The 18667-nt window shown below is 47.6% G+C and overlaps 2 protein-coding genes across 6 annotated transcripts; one reads left to right on the plus strand and one right to left on the minus strand.

Moving 5' to 3' along the window:
• Positions 1-2163: 2163 nt before the first annotated feature.
• On the plus strand, positions 2164-9747 carry Gpatch4 (G-patch domain containing 4). Of its 3 annotated transcripts, none has more exons than XM_028857653.2 (8): positions 2164-2264; positions 5029-5165; positions 5583-5656; positions 5764-5856; positions 5946-6032; positions 8095-8186; positions 8428-8478; positions 8676-9747. In XM_028857653.2, exons 2-8 carry the CDS (start codon positions 5087-5089, stop codon positions 9421-9423), a joined length of 1224 nt encoding a protein of 407 aa, XP_028713486.1. In that variant the 5' UTR covers positions 2164-2264; positions 5029-5086; the 3' UTR covers positions 9424-9747. The 3 variants fall into 3 exon arrangements, with proteins under 3 accessions (XP_028713486.1, XP_028713489.1, XP_028713487.1); XM_028857656.2 differs by having other exon boundaries at positions 2170-2264; positions 4978-5300; XM_028857654.2 differs by having other exon boundaries at positions 2170-2264; positions 4978-5165.
• A 461-nt stretch (positions 9748-10208) lies between these two features.
• Naxe (NAD(P)HX epimerase) lies at positions 10209-12283 on the minus strand. Of its 3 annotated transcripts, none has more exons than XM_028857657.2 (6): positions 12078-12279; positions 11881-11989; positions 11665-11775; positions 11467-11580; positions 10703-10850; positions 10209-10464 (listed from the first exon to the last, which is right to left on the minus strand). In XM_028857657.2, exons 1-6 carry the CDS (start codon positions 12239-12241, stop codon positions 10262-10264), a joined length of 849 nt encoding a protein of 282 aa, XP_028713490.1. In that variant the 5' UTR covers positions 12242-12279; the 3' UTR covers positions 10209-10261. The 3 variants fall into 3 exon arrangements, with proteins under 3 accessions (XP_028713490.1, XP_028713491.1, XP_037062661.1); XM_037206766.1 differs by having other exon boundaries at positions 10374-10464; positions 10633-10850; positions 12078-12283; XM_028857658.2 differs by lacking the exon at positions 11467-11580 and having other exon boundaries at positions 12078-12282.
• Between the last annotated feature and the right edge of the window lie 6384 nt (positions 12284-18667).

An 18667-nucleotide genomic window follows, 5' to 3' on the forward strand; every position in this document is an offset into this window, starting at 1 on the left:
AGCACACCAGTCAGGTGGTAGGCTTCTGTACAAGGTTCCTTTGTTCACAGCATCCCCATATGTCAGTTTAGGAGTAATTTTGTTTCTCTGTTGTTTGAGACAGAGATGTGAGTGCAGACTCTGAGATCCTCCACTGGGCAAGAGAATCCATCCCCGTCATGAGACACAATTCATCTTCCTTATAGATGGGGAGGAGGTGTTCATGGCTTTGCCTATACACAGATGTGGTTAGACTTTTGGAAGGCCTGATTGCCCCATGCATCTTTGTCCTGTAATGAGGTTCACATGCAACTTATTCCATCCAGATAGCAAAGTGGGATGGGTGCTCCTAAGGAACAGCCATGCTGAGCTTCCATGTTTCTTCTAGAGGCTTCCTAATGAGCATGAGTGGGCAGAACACCCTGAGAAGTCCTGCAGAGGAAGGAACCTGCCCGATTTTAACACAGAACTCCAGTAAACCTGGAACCCCGCTCTCATCCCAGAGACCTGTTTGGAGACTCACTTATATTTTGCTTGTTTCCAAAGGTCTGTGGAGAATAGGGTCATGGAACTTATTTGGGCATTGAAGAATGGGTTTAATCTAGCAGATTGGGGTGAGGGTGCCTGTGATTAATTAATCTTAGTTGCCAACTTGGTGAGATCTAGAATCAATGAGCTGGAAGATGGGCCTCTGGGTGTGGCTGTGGGGGGACTATCTTAATATATATATTCTTCAGTCTCTGTTTTCTTTTGTTGTTGTTGTTTTTTCGAGACAGGGTTTTTCTGTGTAGCTTTGCACCTTTCTTGGAACTCGCTCTGTAGACCAGGCTGGCCTCGAACTCACAGAGATAGCCTGCCTCTGCCTCCCGAGTGCTGAGATTAAATAAAGGAGTGCACCACCACCGCCCGGCCAGTCTCGGTTTTCTTTTTTGTTTTGTTTTGTTTTTTTGAGACAGGGTTTCTCTGTGTAGCTTTGCGCCTTTCCTGGATCTTGCTCTATAGACGAGGCTGGCCTCGAATTCACAAAGATCCGCCTGGCTCTGCCTCTCGAGTGCTAGGATTAAAGGTGTGCGCCACCACCGCCCGGCCAGTCTCGGTTTCTAACTGTGGGTGCAATGTGAGCAGCTGCATCACGCTCCTGCTGACTTCTCTTACCACCGCGATGTATTTCACCCTTTGCAACTGGAACTGTGAGTCAAAATAACCTGTATCAGTCAGGGTTCTCTAAAGAAACAGACTGATGGAATGAATATATAAATGTGTGCGTGTGTGTGTGTGTGTGTGTGTGTGTGTGTGTGTGTGTATTAAAGTTGCTTACAGGCTGTGGTCTGACTATTCCAACAATGGCCGTCTCCTGATGGAAAGTCCAAGAATCCATTAGTGGTTTTGTCCATGAGGCTGGACATCTCAGCTGCTCTTCACTGTATGCCAGAGAAGTAGGCACTAATGCCAGTGAAAGAATGAACTTTCCAGTAAGCGTGGGAGCAAGCAGGAGGGCAAGAGCTTTCTTCTTCCACGTCCCCTATGTAACTGGCACCAGAAGGAAGGTCCAGCATAAGGTGAGTCTTCCCCTTTAAATCCTACCTCAGATGATCCAATCAAGGAAAATCCATCACAGGTGTACCCAGCAGCTTGGCTTTCACTTAATTCTAGATGGTCAAGTTGACAACCAAGAATAGCCACCACACCCTCCAAGCTTGTCTCTGTAAATGAATTCCATTCGTATTTAACATGACTATAAACATAGTTCTGAGCATATTAAAGAATTTGATCCTTTATAAGGTAACTGACCATTAACTTTTGTCTTAATCATCTTCAGGAATTCTCATAAGATTAGAATTTTATGTTACAATTTTTGAGCTATTAGTGTGGTGATATTTTGTTTGTGCTCTGACAAATAAAGCTTGCCTGAAGATCAGAATGTGGAGCTAGCCATTAGTCCCGGGACTCTCGATTGAGCCAGGTTTGCGGGTGTATGGGAAGCTCCAGAACCATCGACCTGGCAAATCTTAAAATGAGACAGAGGGGTCCTCCCCTGAGCCTCTAAGACCTAACGAGGGTGCTTCCGAAACGGAGGTTAGAACCGAGCCTCGCTTCCAGCGACTGAGAGAGGAGGAAGCTTACACTCAGCCTAGTTTCCGTAGCAACCATCCGGGAGCGTTGCCTCTGTCACGGCATCTCTATGGTTTCCGCATCCTAGAAGGACCGAAGCGCACTTCCGGGAAGATGGAGACACCCGAGTCTGATGTGACACGTGCTTCCACGGAGAGGACCGCGGACTGAAGGTAAGGGCTTTGTTTTCCTCAGGGGCGGGAGCAAAGGCGAGGATCCGCCAGTAGTTCCACGCTGCTGACTGCGGCTGTGGGGCTTGGATTTATAGCAGGAGGAGAAGGCGGCGGCGGCCAGCCCTGGAGCCAGCTGCAAACGGCAAACGGGCTGGAGTGGAGACAGCGCCGCAGAGTGTGCTTGCAGCCTTCACACATCTGGCTGCGGCTGCCCACGCCTGCCCTTTGCAAGGGCGTTGAAAGCGATTTCTACTGTGTCGCTCAGTTCAACCCGAAACGCTGAACGCATTCTTGTTGTAATTGTCAAGGGCTGGGAAATAAAACTTGTTTCCGGCTTCCGGGGAGTGTGGTTTTGAATTACTGTGTGGAGGAATAGGATGTGGGAGATCTTATAGAGAGCACAGCAAGCTGTAAGAGCCCTTTCTCCAGCTTATTCCTTGGGAGACTTGGACAGCCTGTGCCTGGATGTCACCTGTCACCTGTTGGATAGAAATTCTGCTCATTATTCTTAAACCTAATATATAATATTTAAGAAGCTCCAGGTTTACTCCAGTAGTCCTTAGTCAGTTTTGACAGTTTTCTGTAGTCAGGGTGGTGGCATACAGCATTGTTCCCAGCACTTGGTAGGCAAGCAGATCTCTGTGAGTTTGAGGCCAATCTGGTCTACATAGAGAGTTTCAGGCTAATGAGGGATACATAGTCTCAAAACAAAAACAAAAAGCAGTGGTCTCCTATGCCCATAACAAATGATCTTAGCACAAATTGATACTGGTAGTCTGTGTTTTCGGTGTGATGTGCCATCTTAACTGTTTTGGACACTAAACTGTCAAATTGGCAATTCTGTGTACAAGTTGAATATTTGCCATTCTTTAGCATACAAGTTGGGTCCAAAAGGAAGTATGTGTGAGTTACTGTAAAGAAATGCAGTTACTTCAAATCATGCAATTTGGGCTTGTGTTCAAATTGCCTAAATAGGTCTCTAGAGAAGAAACCCAGGTCCTTTTTTCTTTACTTGTAGGATGAGGATACTACCTATTGGACAGGACTATCTATGAAGTATAATGAGGTGGTTTGATATAATAAATGAGGTGATAGTGTGTGACACCCTGTTGTAGAATATTATTTTAAGGTGTGTTACTTTTGTTTATGCTGCATTTGTTTAACTCTGTGAAGCTGGGTTACTGTGCCTGTCTAAAACACCTGATGGTCTAATAAAGATCTGAACAGCCAATAATAGCAAGGCAGGAGAAAGTATAGTCAGGGCTGGCAGGCAGAGAGAATATATAGAAGGAGAAATCTGGTAGGAAAGAAAGAAGTAGCTGGAGAAAGAGGAGGACTCCAGGGAGATACCCAGCTACACAGCAAGCCATGGAGTAAGAGTAAGATTTACAGAAGTAAGAGAACGGGAAAAGCCCAGAGGATAATTTAAGAAAAGCTGGCAAGAAACAAGCCAAGCTAAGGCTGGGCATTTATAAGTAAGAATAAGCCTCTGTGTGATTTATTTGGGAGCTGGGTGGCAGGCCCCCCCAAAAGAGTAAAAAAACAAACAACAAGAATACCCATCTTTGTTTCTTTAGTGTTCAGTTAGTATCCCCTTCCTAAGATGGACAGTTTAAAGGGAAGCTTTTGAAAGTGAACTTCACCGGTAATGTGTAAATGGAGGGTTTTCTCTGTCATGCTCCATTCCACAGCTGCTTACAAATAATCACTCAGAGGCTTAATATTATTTATAAATGCTTGGCCATTAGCTCAGGCTTGTTACTAATTCTTACACTTAAATTAACCCATAATTCTTATCTGTGTTTAGCCTTGTGGCTTGTTACCTTTTCTTAGTAGGGCATTCTCATCTTGCTTCCTCTGTGTCTGTGTCTGACTCCACCCTCCTTCCTCCCATGCTCAGTTTGGCTTTCCCGCCCAGCCTTATTCTGTCTGGCTATAGACCAAAACAACTGTATGACCAACCAAAGAGAGAATCACATATTCGCAGTGTACAGAAGGACATCCCACAGCAGTGATGTGGGAGGGAGGTTGGTTCCCACACCAAGACAGTACGAATGCTGGAGCATAGGTGTAGATGGTAGGCTCTCTTAAGTAATAGTTGCCAGATACCACATATCCTTTTTTACATGGTAATGTATTTGGGGAGATTGTACAGATGCTGCAGACAGGCTTCCTGGTTTAAGTTCTCCATGTTAGTTGTGTGACCTCTAGCAAGCTACTCATGATAGCTTACATTTTAATGTACGTGTGCATGTGCGTGTGTCTGTGTGCACATGCGCATGGGCATGGAGGTCTGAGACAGCCCATGGAAGTCAGTTCTCTCCTTCCACTAAGTAGGTCTCTAGGATCATGGGTTTGGCACAGGTCATGCATTTGGCAGGAAGCACCTTTACACTGAGCTCTCTCTCTCTAGCCATAACTTCCTATACTCTAGGAGCCAGGCCAGTGAATGGTGCTGGGGATTGAACCCAGGGCCTCATGAGGCTAGGCAAGCATTCTGCCTACTAAGATAGCCATAGACCCACACTACCTCCCTTTTCTTTTTCACTCACTTAGCATCTCATACAGCACAGACTGGCTTCAACCTTTCTATACAGTTGTGGATGATAGGAACTTCTGATCCTCTTGCTTCCATGTTCCAAATGCTAGGATTACACATGTGTGCTCCACGATGCTGGGGGTTGAAACCTGGGGCTTTATGTGTATTACACAGGCACTCTCCTGTCTAAGGTGCATCTCCAGACCTTCCTTTCCTTATTCAAAGGATGATGTCACATCTTCTTCCCTGGTGAGAACCTGAGGACAGAGCCTCTCCGACCACCATGAGTGTCACCCCAGAGGTCAAGAGTCGTGGGATGAAGTTTGCTGAAAAGCAGCTGCTAAAATATGGATGGACTCAAGGTGTTCTAGGGCCTCTTCCATATCCTCCCAATTCCCTCTTTTCCTCTGCCCTATGTCAATTCAACCAGCGGAGAAACTAAAGAGAAAGCTTTAGAAGCATAAATGTTCTGCTCTATCTGGAAAAGGGAAGAATGGGTAAAATTCTCATTCTTGGATAATGGGGATAATGGGGGACAATGTGGGTAAGAGGGACAAGTAGTTGGGCAGACTGGAGGAGGCAGTCAGGAGGAAATGTAACAAAAAAGGACCATTCTGGGTCAGACTTGTGGAGCAGTACGAGAAAGAATAGAGTGAGGTAGACTTCTGAAAGGTACATGGTCTACCCAGTGATCACTGAAAGAAATGGCAGTTAGCCCAGGAAGACTTGGTGAGGGCTCAGGGCAGGCTACAAAATAAATCACTCCCTGTCCTCTACAGGCAAGGGCCTGGGCCGGAGAGAGAATGGCATCACTCAGGCCCTCAAGGTGACACTGAAGCAAGATACCCATGGGGTAAGCCTGGGAAGTGATCAGCATGAATGGGAGAGCACCATGGTGGGCACCCATGAGGGCCAGTGGGCGGTGCTCAGCTGTGACTTTCATTTATTATTTACCTGAAGGTAGGACACGACCCTGCCAAGGAGTTTACAAACCACTGGTGGAGTGATCTCTTCAACAAGACTGCAGCCAGCTTGGTAGTGGACTCAGGGAAGGTATGAGCTTATCATCAGGTAGATTGATGAGTTGGTGTGTCTGGGATAGGGCATGGAGGTTCAGCTTTCTCACTCATGCTTTCCAACAGGATGGAGTGCAGATAAGGCGCCTTTCCAAGGAGACCACCCAGCGTAATCACCCCAAGCCCAATTTGCTGTATCAGAAGTTTGTGAAGGTACCAGAGTGAGAGATCCAGCTCTTTATTGCTTCCTTATTTCCCCAGGTCCTGATCAACTGCCTTGTGTGCTCAACTAATTCTCAGGATATCCTAGCACATGGAGATCCTGTGTCCAACTGTGCTGTGCTTAAACTAAGGCCCATGCCCCCATCCTGAATTGAGATGTGAAGGTTCCAGGGACCCTGCCGTCTGCTGGGGTGGCAGCACTGAACGGTGGTGGAAGGCCATCACTTAGTTAGGAGCTGCTGGAGTGAGATGTGTTGGTGTCTAATTCAAAAAGGTTTAGAAGCCAGAAGAGTCCTGAGAGGTTACCTCGTCTGTCTTTATATATGTGAACCAAAGGGTGAAAACGGGCCACTAAAGAACCCACAGCTGGCTAGGAAAGGAAAAAGAATAGAACCCAGGCTTTCCAGCTTCTTCCACTCTAGTACAGAAAGCCAGCAGTTAGTGAGCGTAGGTTCTGTGCCTGGGGCTTTCCAAGTTACCTAGCAACCCTTCCCGGTTCCTCCGTTTGTTGGCATCTACTCTTTTAGTTCAGGCAGGCCTTGCCTCATTCAGGAACTCTTTGCCTCTGCTCTCATTCCCCACATAGTCAGCTGACCTACAAAACAGCCATTTTCTTCTCTCTGAAACCAATTGTATCATGATCCTTTTTTGTTGTTTGTTTTTCGAGATGGATTCTCTCTGTAGCCCTAGCTGTCCTGGAATTCACTCTGTAAACCAGGCTGGCCTCAAGTTAGAGATCCACCTGCCTCTGCCTCCCAAGTGCTGGGATTAAAGGTGTGCAATACTAGTGTCTGGCTCCACCCATTTCTAATGAGATTGGCTTCCTTGGCCCTTTAAGCTTCTTGTCTCACTTCTACCTCTTCTCTCTGGGACAGAAGCAGGTCACTTTCTTCTCCTTCAAGAAGCTGTGTTCTGGGCTGGAGAGATGGCTCAGAGGTTAAGGACACTGACTGCTTTTCCAGAGGTCCTGAGTTCAATTCCCAGCAACCACATGGTGGTTCATAGCCATCTATAATGAGATCTGGTGCCCTCTTCCAGAGTGCAGGCATCATGCAAGCAGAACACTGTATCCGTAATAAATAAATAAATCTTAAAAAAAAAAAAAAAAAGGCTGTGCTTTCCCATCTGCCCTTTACCTGCCAACTATTTCTTGACTTTCACATTGAGATTATACATAAGTACCTTCTAGAAACCACTCCCAAATCCTGGCCTGAGTTATCTGTTGGAAAGGTAACATTCATCCTAACTGCCCATGTACTTACATCTGGACTGGACCCATCTCATTCTTTTTGTGTGTGTGTGTGTGTGTGTGTGTACACATGTTCACATATATGGTACACATGTGTGCAGATGCTCATGCATGTGTATGCATATAGAGGCCAGAGGTTGACATTAGGTACCTTTCTTGATCTCCACCTCATATACTGAACTAGGGTCTCTCACTTGAATCCACTCGCCGACTTGTCTAGTTTAGCCAACTAGCTAGCTTGCTTCCCCCTCCACCTCTTGCACGCTAGGATAACAGGTGGGTAGCCATGCCTGCCCAGCATCTCTGTGGTGCTGGAGATCTGCACCGAGGCCCTCAAGCTTGCACAAGTGTTGTTACCAGCTCAGCTGTCGTCCCTTGTTCTCCTCCCCCCCCCCCCCCCCCCCCCCCCCCCCCCCCCCCCCCCCCCATTTCACTGTCTGTCCTTCTCCTCTCTCCTGAGTTCTGTACATCTAGTTAAACAGACACTGGGACTAGGAGTGCTGCCTCTATTGTCAGTTACTGGCACCCGCTCCACTAAGAAAACTTAACTCGGAACCCTTTTCCCCCCGCTTGTTCTACAATCAGCCAGCTGTGAGCCAGAGAAGCCCTGGCTCTCCACTCCCAATACCTGGCCCATCTCCTGCCCAAACTGAAACATGCAGGCTGCATGGCTGGGCGGGAACAGTGGTAGAGGCTGTCAGATTCGTGCCTTGGGCAGTGAGTTCCGAGGGGCTTCTGAAAGGGAGGAGAGGTGGCAGCGGGGTTGGGTTGGCTTTGTCCATCTCTGTGATCCTCTTCCTCCAGACAGCCACACTAACCTCAGGCGAAGAGAAGCCGGACAGAGACTCAGAGAACAGCAGTGATGATGATGACCGTGAGCCCACGCCTCCAAAGATGTGAGACTTGATTCTGAAGTGAGGGCATGTGGGAGGAGATGCCTTGGGCTCTTCAGAGAATGAACAAGGAAATCTAATGCCTGACTGGGCTCTTCAGAGGGGGTTGTAGAATTAATTAGATTCTTAGAACTTCAGAAAGTGCCAGGTTGTGAACAAGAAATAGTGAAGATGTACATTTTTTAGACAGAAAAAAACAATCAAGCCTTTTCATCACCTTGTGACTTATCATCTGCCCTTACAGTCTGACTGATGAGATGCTACTCAAAGCTTGTGAGGGGCGAACTGCACACAAGTAAGTTGTGGTGGCTTTCTGGGTCTCCCATCTTCTCTGCCTGTGCGTTAGAACACCGGTGCCACCTCCCACTTGTTTTCAATCTTCCAGGGGCATAACCCTGTTGGTGACACATTTGGGTTGAAGCCAGGCAGCTCCCCTCCCTCTGTTCCCAACTTGCTATGAAATACCCATACTGATTTGGACCCATCTCTTAGGGCTGCCCGGGCTGGAATCACAATGAAGGCTAAGCTTGCTCGCCTGGAGGCCCAAGAGCAGGCCTTCCTGGCTCGGCTCAAAGGCGCAAAGGATGTGGGAACCCCTCAACCACAGACTGACAGGGAGCCCTCCAAAAACAAGGAAAAGAAGAGGAAGCAGGAGGAGGAGGAAGAGGCTGCAACAACTGAAAAGAATGTAGGTGAGGAGCTCCTAGAACACACCGACCAGAGCGTTAGGAAAAGCAAGAAGAAGAAAAGGAGGCGGAAAGATGAGAGAGAGGGAAAGGCTGGAGGAAGTGGGGAGGAAGAGGCTGAAGGAGCAAGTGGGCCTGCAGAACTGAGCACAGAGCAATCGGATCAGTCTCCTAGGAAAAGGAAGAAAAAGAGGAGGCAGCACCAGGAAGAGGGGAAGATGGAAGTCTGTGATAAAGGAGGCCGAGATGTGCGAGGCAGACCAAAGGCAGCGGACAGTGGAGCAGGCACAGACCCATGGAGAAGCAGCAAGAAGCCATGGCAGTGTGGGGAGGACTTGGACACCCAAGACGAAGAAGGGAAGGATGGCCTAACAGAAGGAGAGAGAAAGGTCAGACGAGGCAAGAAGAAAAGACGGCGGTGTCGTGAGGAGGTGGTCTCGGATGTAAGCAGTAAGGATGAGGATGGCAGGACTTGGGAGGTTGAGGATGAAGTCGAGAGAAGCCAGCCACACCCAAAGGAGAGAGCCAAAAAGAAGAAGCGGAAGAGGGACTGAAGGCCTGCAGTGTAGCTCTGCTGACTCCTTTTCAGGGTTGGCCTGGGTTTGGGCAGGGTTTCTCCATCCCCTCTGCAAGTGGCTCAGGAGCACCGGTCTGCTGAGGAGAGCAAAGCATTCAATGCTGGCTGAGGGGGTGGACGTCCCCTGTACAACTTCCTGTCCAAAAAGTATAAACCCTGGTGTGCCTAGCAGAGGAGTGTTCATTTGAAGAAGTGTCTGCTAAGTCTGAAAGTGTAGACTTACGTGAAAAGACTTTTTTTTTGAGACAGGATTTCTTTAATATAGCTCTAGTTATACAGAGATCCACCTGCCTGTACCTCAAGAGTGCTGGAATAAAAGGCCTGTATTACCATACCCTGCATAATGTCTTCATTTTTAAATACTGTGAAGATTGAGAAAAACATACATTTAGATGTGTGGTCTGGGTTAGCCAGACTGCCTGTTTCTAATCATGATTAGATGAGAGCTTGGGCTATAGGTCATTCCCAGTTGACAACATTTCTAGCTTGAGAAGGTCTAAACACAGCTTAGCCTTTGAAGACTTTTGAAGAAGTTCTTTCTGTTAGTCCTTTGGGGTATTGCTACAATGCTAAGCTGAGTTTGTTTGGAGGTACCATCTACCTCTCTGTGTCTCTATCACAAATAAGGAAGCATCATCATTCCTGGGTAAAGGCTATCACACCTGATGTAGCGATGGAGTTATTTCTCATTGCTTACAAATGCCTGGTCTGTTTCCCCAAAGAAAGTGTAACCCACTGATAATTAAGGCCAGAAAATTCCAGTTTGCAGAGAGAAGGTACCAAGTCTTTATTAGAAACCTGCCTGCCCACCTCCCTTACTGTAGACGGTAGACACACTCTGTGTCAGGGTAGGCTGGCAGATTCAGCTGGTACTTCTTTTCTAGAGCAGGTGGTACAAAACGACCCCCCAGGTAATGATATCGTCCAGTAAACTGGGCTGCAGACTTCTTGGGTGCTGTCAGTGAGATGAGTAAGTCTGGTTGGATTCCTCCCGGGTTTCCCTTCTCTACATCCCATCCTGAAGAGAGAAAGTAGTGTGAGGAAGTACAGAAGGCCTAGTCCTAGAGAAGGGGGAAACTCCCAGTCCCAGTACTATCAGGCTCGGGTTTTCCCACAGGGCCAACATGAACCCCGATCCCCGGCCCTAGTGTGGGACATGGAAAGGTACATTCAGATTATGTTAGACCTGGTCTATACTGTGGATCAAGAATCCAGTCCCCTGGGTTCCAGTCCCCCGACCATCTGGGTCCCGGCACCTGAGGGAATGTCGATGCTAGCAATGGGCACGGTAAGTCCACTCAGGACGCTCAGAATGCTGTGGAATGGCTCCCGAACATCACCCTTGAAGCTGAAGCCAAAGATGGCATCCACCACCAGCTCATACAGCTCATCAACCATCATGGGCTGTGGGAGGGGCAGGAAGAATGTCAGGAGCTGCTGTCACCTAGGGAGGGCTGTCCCTGCACCCACAGACCACAGGGGCATGGATATAACTGCTTCCTAAGGTACAGAGTAAGGTCATTCCTGTTCTGAGTGCCTGCCTGCCCACCTTCCTGCCACTGGGGAGAAAGGGATTGACAGTGTAGAGGAGCCTGAGACTGGAAGCCAGAAGGGACCGATTCTGTCTTAGCTTTGCCTTGCTCCAATTCTGTGATTCGGGGCAAACCATCTCTCTGCAGGTCGGTATCTTCATCTACAGAATAAGTTAATTCTCTTTTTAAATTTCAGATTTCCCACCCCCAAATCCGTGCAACTACAGAAAAAGGGTTGGGGGTCTCACTGAGGACCAGATGAGTGTTAAATGCATGCTAGGGGAGACAGCTGTCTGCAGAATAGGGGTGCCTAGAGCTGCTAGTGTTGGGCAGCCGTGAAGCACTCAATATGGAGGCGCTCCTGTACCACTGCTACTCAGAGAGCAACTTTTATGGCAGGCAGACACTAGGCAGGCTAGCTTGGCCCGAAACATGAGGGAAGGGCAGAGGCAGTACTTACTGGGGAGATGAAGGATCAAGCCACCTACCTCTGGGGGCATTTCACTAAGGAAAGGAATGTCCATTTTCTGACACTGAGTCACTAGCCCAGTGAAGAGTGGTTTGTTAGGTCTTTTGGGGTAATAGATAGTTGGCTGGTAACCCTAATTGAAAAGGAAAGCAGCCATTCAGTTTCTGATCCCAAACTCCCCGTACCTTTCCCACGAAGACTCCGCTCATATACTCACAAAAAGTTTGAGGTGTCGCGCGCAGACCAGGCCGTCCCCTCCGTTATTGCCGGGGCCACAGATGACCAAGACGGTAGGGGGGCTCCTGGACATGGACGTGGGGGGATAAGCCTGCAGGCAGAGGCGCAGAGGGTCCGGCCGTCACCGCCGTCGGCTCCACCGCGGGCGGCCCTTCCCGCCCGCTCCCCACGAAGGCTCTGCACTGGGTCCGCCTACCTTGGCGATGGCCGTGGCGCAGCTCAGCCCGGCCAGCTCCATGAGTTGATCCACGCTGAACTGGTACTCGTTAAAGAGCTCCTCGTCCACGGCCCGCGCCTCCTCCTGGCTGAGGGAAGTCCCGGCCTGAGTCCGCCGCCTGGGTGCCGGGGGCGCGGCCTGCCCCGCCCCGCCCCCGTGGGAGAGCGCGGCCGTACCTCAGGTACTTCACCGGCGTGCTCGCCATGGTCTCCGAGCCCCGGCGCGGCGTCCCCCACCAGGTCGGCCCTGCACGGCACACCCTCGGCCGGCCTGCGAGCCGGGGCAGGCGCGAGCCCGCAACCAGCAGCCCGAGCCCAAGCAGCGCCCGCAGCCCGGACATTCGGCACGCAGAGCGCCGCCAGCCCGCCCGCCCGGCGCATGCGCAGGGCCCGTCCGGGGCCCCAGCGCCGTTTGCAACGAGCCTTAGGTTCCGGAGTCCCGGGCGTCCCGCGCACCTTGGTTCCGCCTTGCATTCTCGCCTTTCCCCAGCGCTGCAAGCAAGTGTTCTTACTGCTCTATAGATAGGCTTCGCTCACTACCTAGCACAGGCTGGCCTCGAACCCAGGCAGTTCTACCTTCAAGCCTCCTTCGTGGGGGCTGAGATCACACGCATGTACCGTCATGCCCAGCTCTTTTTAAATAATAAATATCTCTTCTAGGGCTTATCTTTGACCTTCCGCTATGCCTATTTCTTATTTTTAAACATTTGAAAATATGGGGGTGGAGGTGAGGAGGCATGCACATGCCCTGGTGCACATGTAGAATTCAGAGGACAATTTGTGGGTATCCATTCTCTCTTTCCTCCATGTGGGATTCAGGGATCAAACTCGGTTGTCAGACTTGGCAGCCCTTGCCCTCCGAGTAGTTTTGTGGGCCCCTGCCATGCCTATTTTACTTATTTGACGTAGGAAATAGAATTTCGAAGGCAGTGATAGTGGCTGGATTTAGAAAATTCATCTAATTTTACTTAAAGTCCAAGGTTCAGGGGTCTTATTTAGAACCTCACTAGCTTTATCTTCTGACTTCACAAAGCATGTAAGGGGGCTTACTTTTACATGTTACTCGACTCCTTACAGAATTGCTGAAGAAAATTAATTTGGTCTGTGGTTGATTTTCAGCCGGTTGCTTTGTTTTGTTTTGTTTTTCCCCAAGTGTTTCTGAGTGTGGTATGTGCACATGAGCTCTGGAGCTACAAGCTGTATCATGTGACCTAGGCTGCCCTTGAACTGATGCTGCCAAAATGGACATAAATGCCTGATCCTGACTTCACCTCTCACTCGCTGAGATTCTGGGTCTGGGTCACTATGGCTGGCTTGAAGTTTCGTGATTCTGAAGATTCATTTCGAAAACGCAACATGAAACATGTTTATTTGACATAGATAGCATGTTGGCCACTTACACGTGCCAGGTGCTAGCATGAACCACCTCATTTCACAGCAAACCTATTATTCCCATTTCAAAGGTAAGAAAAATGTGACCTGCCCAGTGATAGTGATGGTGGGAGCTGGGATCTCAGGAGGTGAACCTACAGTCTATACGGAAGACTTATTCTGTATTCACCAGTTACAGAAACATGTAAATAACAGCTTAACCCTTCTCTCAGATATATACCCAAAGGACTCTACATCCGACTAAAGAGACACTTGCTCACCTATGTTCATTGCTGCTTTACTCATAATAGCCCAAAAATGGAAACAGCCTAGATGTCCATCAGCAGATGAATGGAAAATGAACGTGTACATTTACACAATGGAATATTATTCAGCTGTTTAAAATATGAAATTTGAAGGTAAATGGACAGCGATAGAAAAGACTCATGCTGAGTGGGATAACCCAGACCCAAAAAGACAAACATCGTATGTTGTCTTAGTTTACTATTGCTGTCAAGAGACACTGTTGGAGAATACTATTTTAAGGTGTGTTACTTTTGTTTATGTTGCATTTGTTTAACTCTGTGAAGCTGTGTTGCTGTGCCTGTCTAAAACATTTGGTGGTGGCGAGGCAGGAGAAGGAATAGGCGGGGCTGGCAGGCAAAGAGAAGAAATAGGAGAAATCTGGGAGAAAGGGAGAAGAAATGAGAGAACAAGGAGAGGAGGGCATCAAGGCCCAGCCATCCAGCTACACAGCAAGCCACGGAGTAAGAGAGAATGAAATGTATGCAGGAATAGAGAAAGATAAAAGTCCAGTGGCAAAAGATAAGCAGGATAATTTAAAATTAAGAAAAGCTGGCTAAAAACAAGCCAAGCTAAGACTGGCATTTATAAATAAGAATAAGCCTCCATGTGTGATTTATGTGGGATCTGGGTGGCGGGCCCCCCAAAAGAGCCAAAAACAACCAACAAGACACCATGACCACTGCAACTCTTATAAAGAAAACGTTTTTTTTTTTGTTGTTGTTTTTTGTTTGTTTTGTTTTTCGAGACAGGGTTTCTCTGTGTAGCTTTGGCGCCTTTCCTGGGACTCACTCTGTAGCTCTGTAGCCCAGGCTGGCCTCAAACTCACAGAGATCCTCCTGGCTCTGCCTCCCAAGTGCTGGGATTAAAGGTGTGCACTACCACCACCTGGCTTAAAGAAAACATTTCATCGAAGGTGGCTCATTTACAGTTTCAGAGGTTCAGTCCATTATGATCATGAAGGGGATCTTGGCATCATGGTGCTGGAGCTGAGAGTGCTATCTATATCTTGCAGGCAACAGGAAGTTGACTGACACTGAGGGAAGCTTGAAAAAGAAACCTCAAAGCCTGCCCCACAGTGACACACCTCCTTCTTCAACAAGTCCACACCTCCTAATAGTGCCACTCCCTTTGGGGGCTGTATTCTTTCAAACCACCACATATGTGTTCTCTTACATGTGGGTAATAGCTTTTAAGCCTTCAGTAAGTATCAGTATAACCACAGAGGTTAGGCATAGAGTAAGCAACTAAGCAGGAGGGGAGGTTCTTCTTGGAAAGATCTCCCAAGGAAGGGGAAATAGAATATATAGTAAGAGGGAGACTGGGGGTGGGGAGGAATAGGAGGATTAAACAGAGTAGGAGAGACGAAGGGAGAGACTATAGGGAGGAACAGCTAACCCAGGGGTCACTTGAGTGGTCATATGGTACCTAATTACAGCAGAAGCTTCTTAAATACATACATATATGAAAGAAATCTAAATGGAATCACCGAATAGAAGGGGAGACAAAGCCCCAGCCAGACACCTTTCATCATCAAATGAAGCCTTCAGCACCAGGAGTGGATTACATCCAACTGACTTGTTGGCCAAAGCCCATGGAAACCCCCAAACAACCTGGGCATCATCAAGGCTATTAGTTGCTCTCCACAGTTGATGGTAAGGACCTATTGCTGAACACAGCATTTACATATTTCATTGAACACAGAGAAGCTGAACTAGATGCTGGGTGCCTCGCTAGAACATTCACCCCTACTGACTAGTGTTCATGAAGTAATAGAAGGTGCTCTGTATGCTACCAGAGGAAAAAGATAACCACCAAAAAAACAGTTACAAAACCATCCATCTACAGCCCTGACCTACCTGCATGGCTCTCGGATGTCACAGTGTCACAAACATTGTGTGAGTCACCAACCACTGTCTGACTGAATTTAAGGCCCAATTCATGAGATGGAACCTGTCTGACACTGCTCAGACCAAGAACCTGAGACTAGATAGGCCATGGCTGTAGGTGAAAACCAAATACTGTCGTACTGTCTAAGGAACACAGTAATAAGATGACTCCTGATGACATTCTGCTACAGCCATAGATCAGTGTCTTGCTCAGTCATCATCAGAGAGGCTTCCCCTTGTGTGGTAGACGGGAGCTAACACAGCGACCCACAAAGGGACAATGTGCAGAGTGGGAGACGTTGGAACACTCAGTCCTAAATAGGATGTCTTCATCACACACACACACACACACACACACACACACACACACACACACACCCCCACGCTCCTCAGGGCCTGTGCAGAAGAGGCAGGAGGATGGTGAGAACCAGAGTTGATGGAGGACCCCAGGGAAAACAGTGTCTTCCTGACACAGCAGGACTGTTGCGTGTGTGAACTCACAGAGACTGGCAGTGTGCAGCGCAGGTTCAAGTCCAATAGGTCCCAGTGCTGAGAGGGGAAGTGGACATGATCTCCTGCTCCCCCCATCAAGATGCTGTTGTCTCCCATTGACAACTACTTGCATGTGGGGGATCAGCCCCCACCTTTTTTCAGGGTTCCTATCGGGAGAAGCAAGGAATAAGGAACTTGTAGATAGAATGACAGGCCTATCCAATGAGAGGAAAGACAGAAACACAGGATAGCTTCGGGAGGACCTGGGTCAATACCCAACAGGCCAGAACTTTATTCAAAGGGGCTTTTTATAACAATGCCAAGGGGCAAGGCAAAAGACCTCCCCCTTGCGAGATAAAACCAAGTGTAGACCCTTCCAAACGCCTGGTACTGGTCCAGTTATCCTCTTATGCAGTCCTGTTTGGTAAAGCAAGCTCAGATCTCACTAGGAAACCTCTGTGGGCTCCCACACTTGCAAAGGAAAAATTATTTTCTCTGATGGAGTCTCACTGGGCATATTAACCACACTTAATGGCAGGCCTCATGCCCAGCAGTAGATGGCCAACACAAAATAAACTCCATGGTGTTTTTGTAGACTTTTTGTCTTACATTGCTTTGTTTGGGCATTTTTTTCATCTTGCTGGTCTTTTGCTTGTAAATTATGGTTTCCAATTTTGTGTTTTTATGGGGCTTGTGTGTGTGCATGTTTTTTGTTTTTGTTTGTGTTTTGTTTTTTGACTATTTGAGAGAGAAAGAAGGTACAGAGTTGAATGGGTGGTGAGGGTCTGGAAGAAGGATGGGGGAATGGGAATGGGAAACCGTGACCAGAAAATATTGTATGAATTAAAAAAAAAAAAAGCTGGACATGGTGGCACATGCCTTTAATGCCAGCACTCAGGAGGCAGAGGCAGATAACTGTGAGTTTGAGGCCAGCCTTGTCTACATTGAGTTCCAGATCAGCCAAGGCACAAAGAGACATCCTGTCTTAGGGTGAAAAATAAGATAAATGTGATTTTTCTCTATGAAACTGTGCTGGGATGATGATCCACCCAGTCATATTCTTCATTTTTTTTTTAAAATATAAACATTAACTATCGGGGACTAGGGGGGTCCAGCCCCTCGATAGTCCCCTCCCAGGGTCTGGGAAGAATCTACAACCAGCTGATAATTAATCTTTGAAGAAAAGAAATGAATCTATGTACATGAAACTCCTTAGTCCATACACTTTATTATTTTGTGTCAGTTTTTTCTCTCTACAAGCTTATACTCTGCTCTCATTTTTAGCTCCTATCGTGCCCAATTTCTCTTTACATTTATCTGTTGTCCCCTCCAGGTTCTATCTTAATTCCTTCATCTAGTTCTGCCCCTTCTAGATTCTCATCCATCTTGTTCTTTCCCATATCAGCTACTCTCCCATCTCCTTCTTTCTCATCTGTGCTCTTCCTCATCTTGTTCTTCCCCATCTGGCTCTTCCTCACCTTCCATCTCGTTCCTCTAGTCTCTCTTTTAGTCCTTCAACCTAGTTCTTCCTCATCTCAGTTTGTTCCTCTCAAGTTCTTACCCATCTAGTTCTTCCATTCTCTTTTCTCTTCTCTGTCCTCCAGTGCCCTGGAAGTCCTGGTATATATGTACTTAAAAGCAGTCATCCCTTAGCAGTGCAAAGCCAGGCTTCCAGGGTCAAACTGAGGGGTGATAAGAATCACATAGGAGGCGATAATTGTTAATTATCATTTGCAACCCCAAAGGGAAGTGACCAATGGGGAAATGGATTAACTAAAGGCTAAATTCGGGTAATATCTAAGAAGAGGGATCTTATGTGCTCAACTATAGTCTTAAATGTGATTAGTAGAAAATGTTAAGAATGTTAAGTTGCTAGGTCAATGGGAGAAAATAAAACTGCCTTCTTTTTTCCTGTGGCTCATATCTGTCCAAGCTATCTGCCATTTTTCTGCAGGGTGGGGAAAGTGTGCTCCGTCGCTAGGCAACCTGTGTACAGCTAGATGCCTCTGGTGATAGTTAAAGGGAGATCTGGAACTGGAGGTAAGGTTTGGGAAAGGAGGAAGTGAAGCTTAATTGGCACATCCGCCAGGCCTTCTCAAACAGGTAGCCTGGATGCTTAAGTCTGTTCTTAGAGAGTACAGAGGTATCTCTGATAAGGTACATAGCTCTGTCTGGGGATGCACCTGGACGGATGCTGCCAGTGATGATAATTACAGGGAGGCTTGAACTGGGTTCTGGCTGAGCATAGCTGTTAGCACAGAAGGTTATCTAAATATTCCTAGAAGTGGTTAGGTAAGGAGTTAAAGGTCTATAAAGTTAGTAAGGCTGTAAGAAAGGAGGGTCCGAGCTAAATTGTGTAAAGCTATTACTTAACATCCACCTGACCTAGGCAGTGTCTCCTTGTGTTTACCTTTAATCAGGAGACTTGCCTGTGGACTGTTATTACTGCTAGTCCTTGAAAGTGGCTAAGGGAGATACCTGATTCCAGAGGAAGCCTTTCCTGAAGCTGTTCTCCGAATACCTGGAATGTGTATGTCCAGAGAGTGATCAGTCCACACCGTTAGCCCTTCTTAGGGAAAAGTCAATTGGGAAAACTATGAAGGCACACATGATTTTCATAACAGAAGACAGCTGATATATAACAAGCCAAATTAACACCAAAAGCTCCTTGGAATTTGGCTTCCTCTGGAGAAAATCCTTGATCTCTCCAGG

The sequence above is a fragment of the Peromyscus leucopus genome, chromosome 6, assembly GCF_004664715.2.
Source record: "Peromyscus leucopus breed LL Stock chromosome 6, UCI_PerLeu_2.1, whole genome shotgun sequence".
Lineage (NCBI taxonomy): Eukaryota > Metazoa > Chordata > Mammalia > Rodentia > Cricetidae > Peromyscus > Peromyscus leucopus.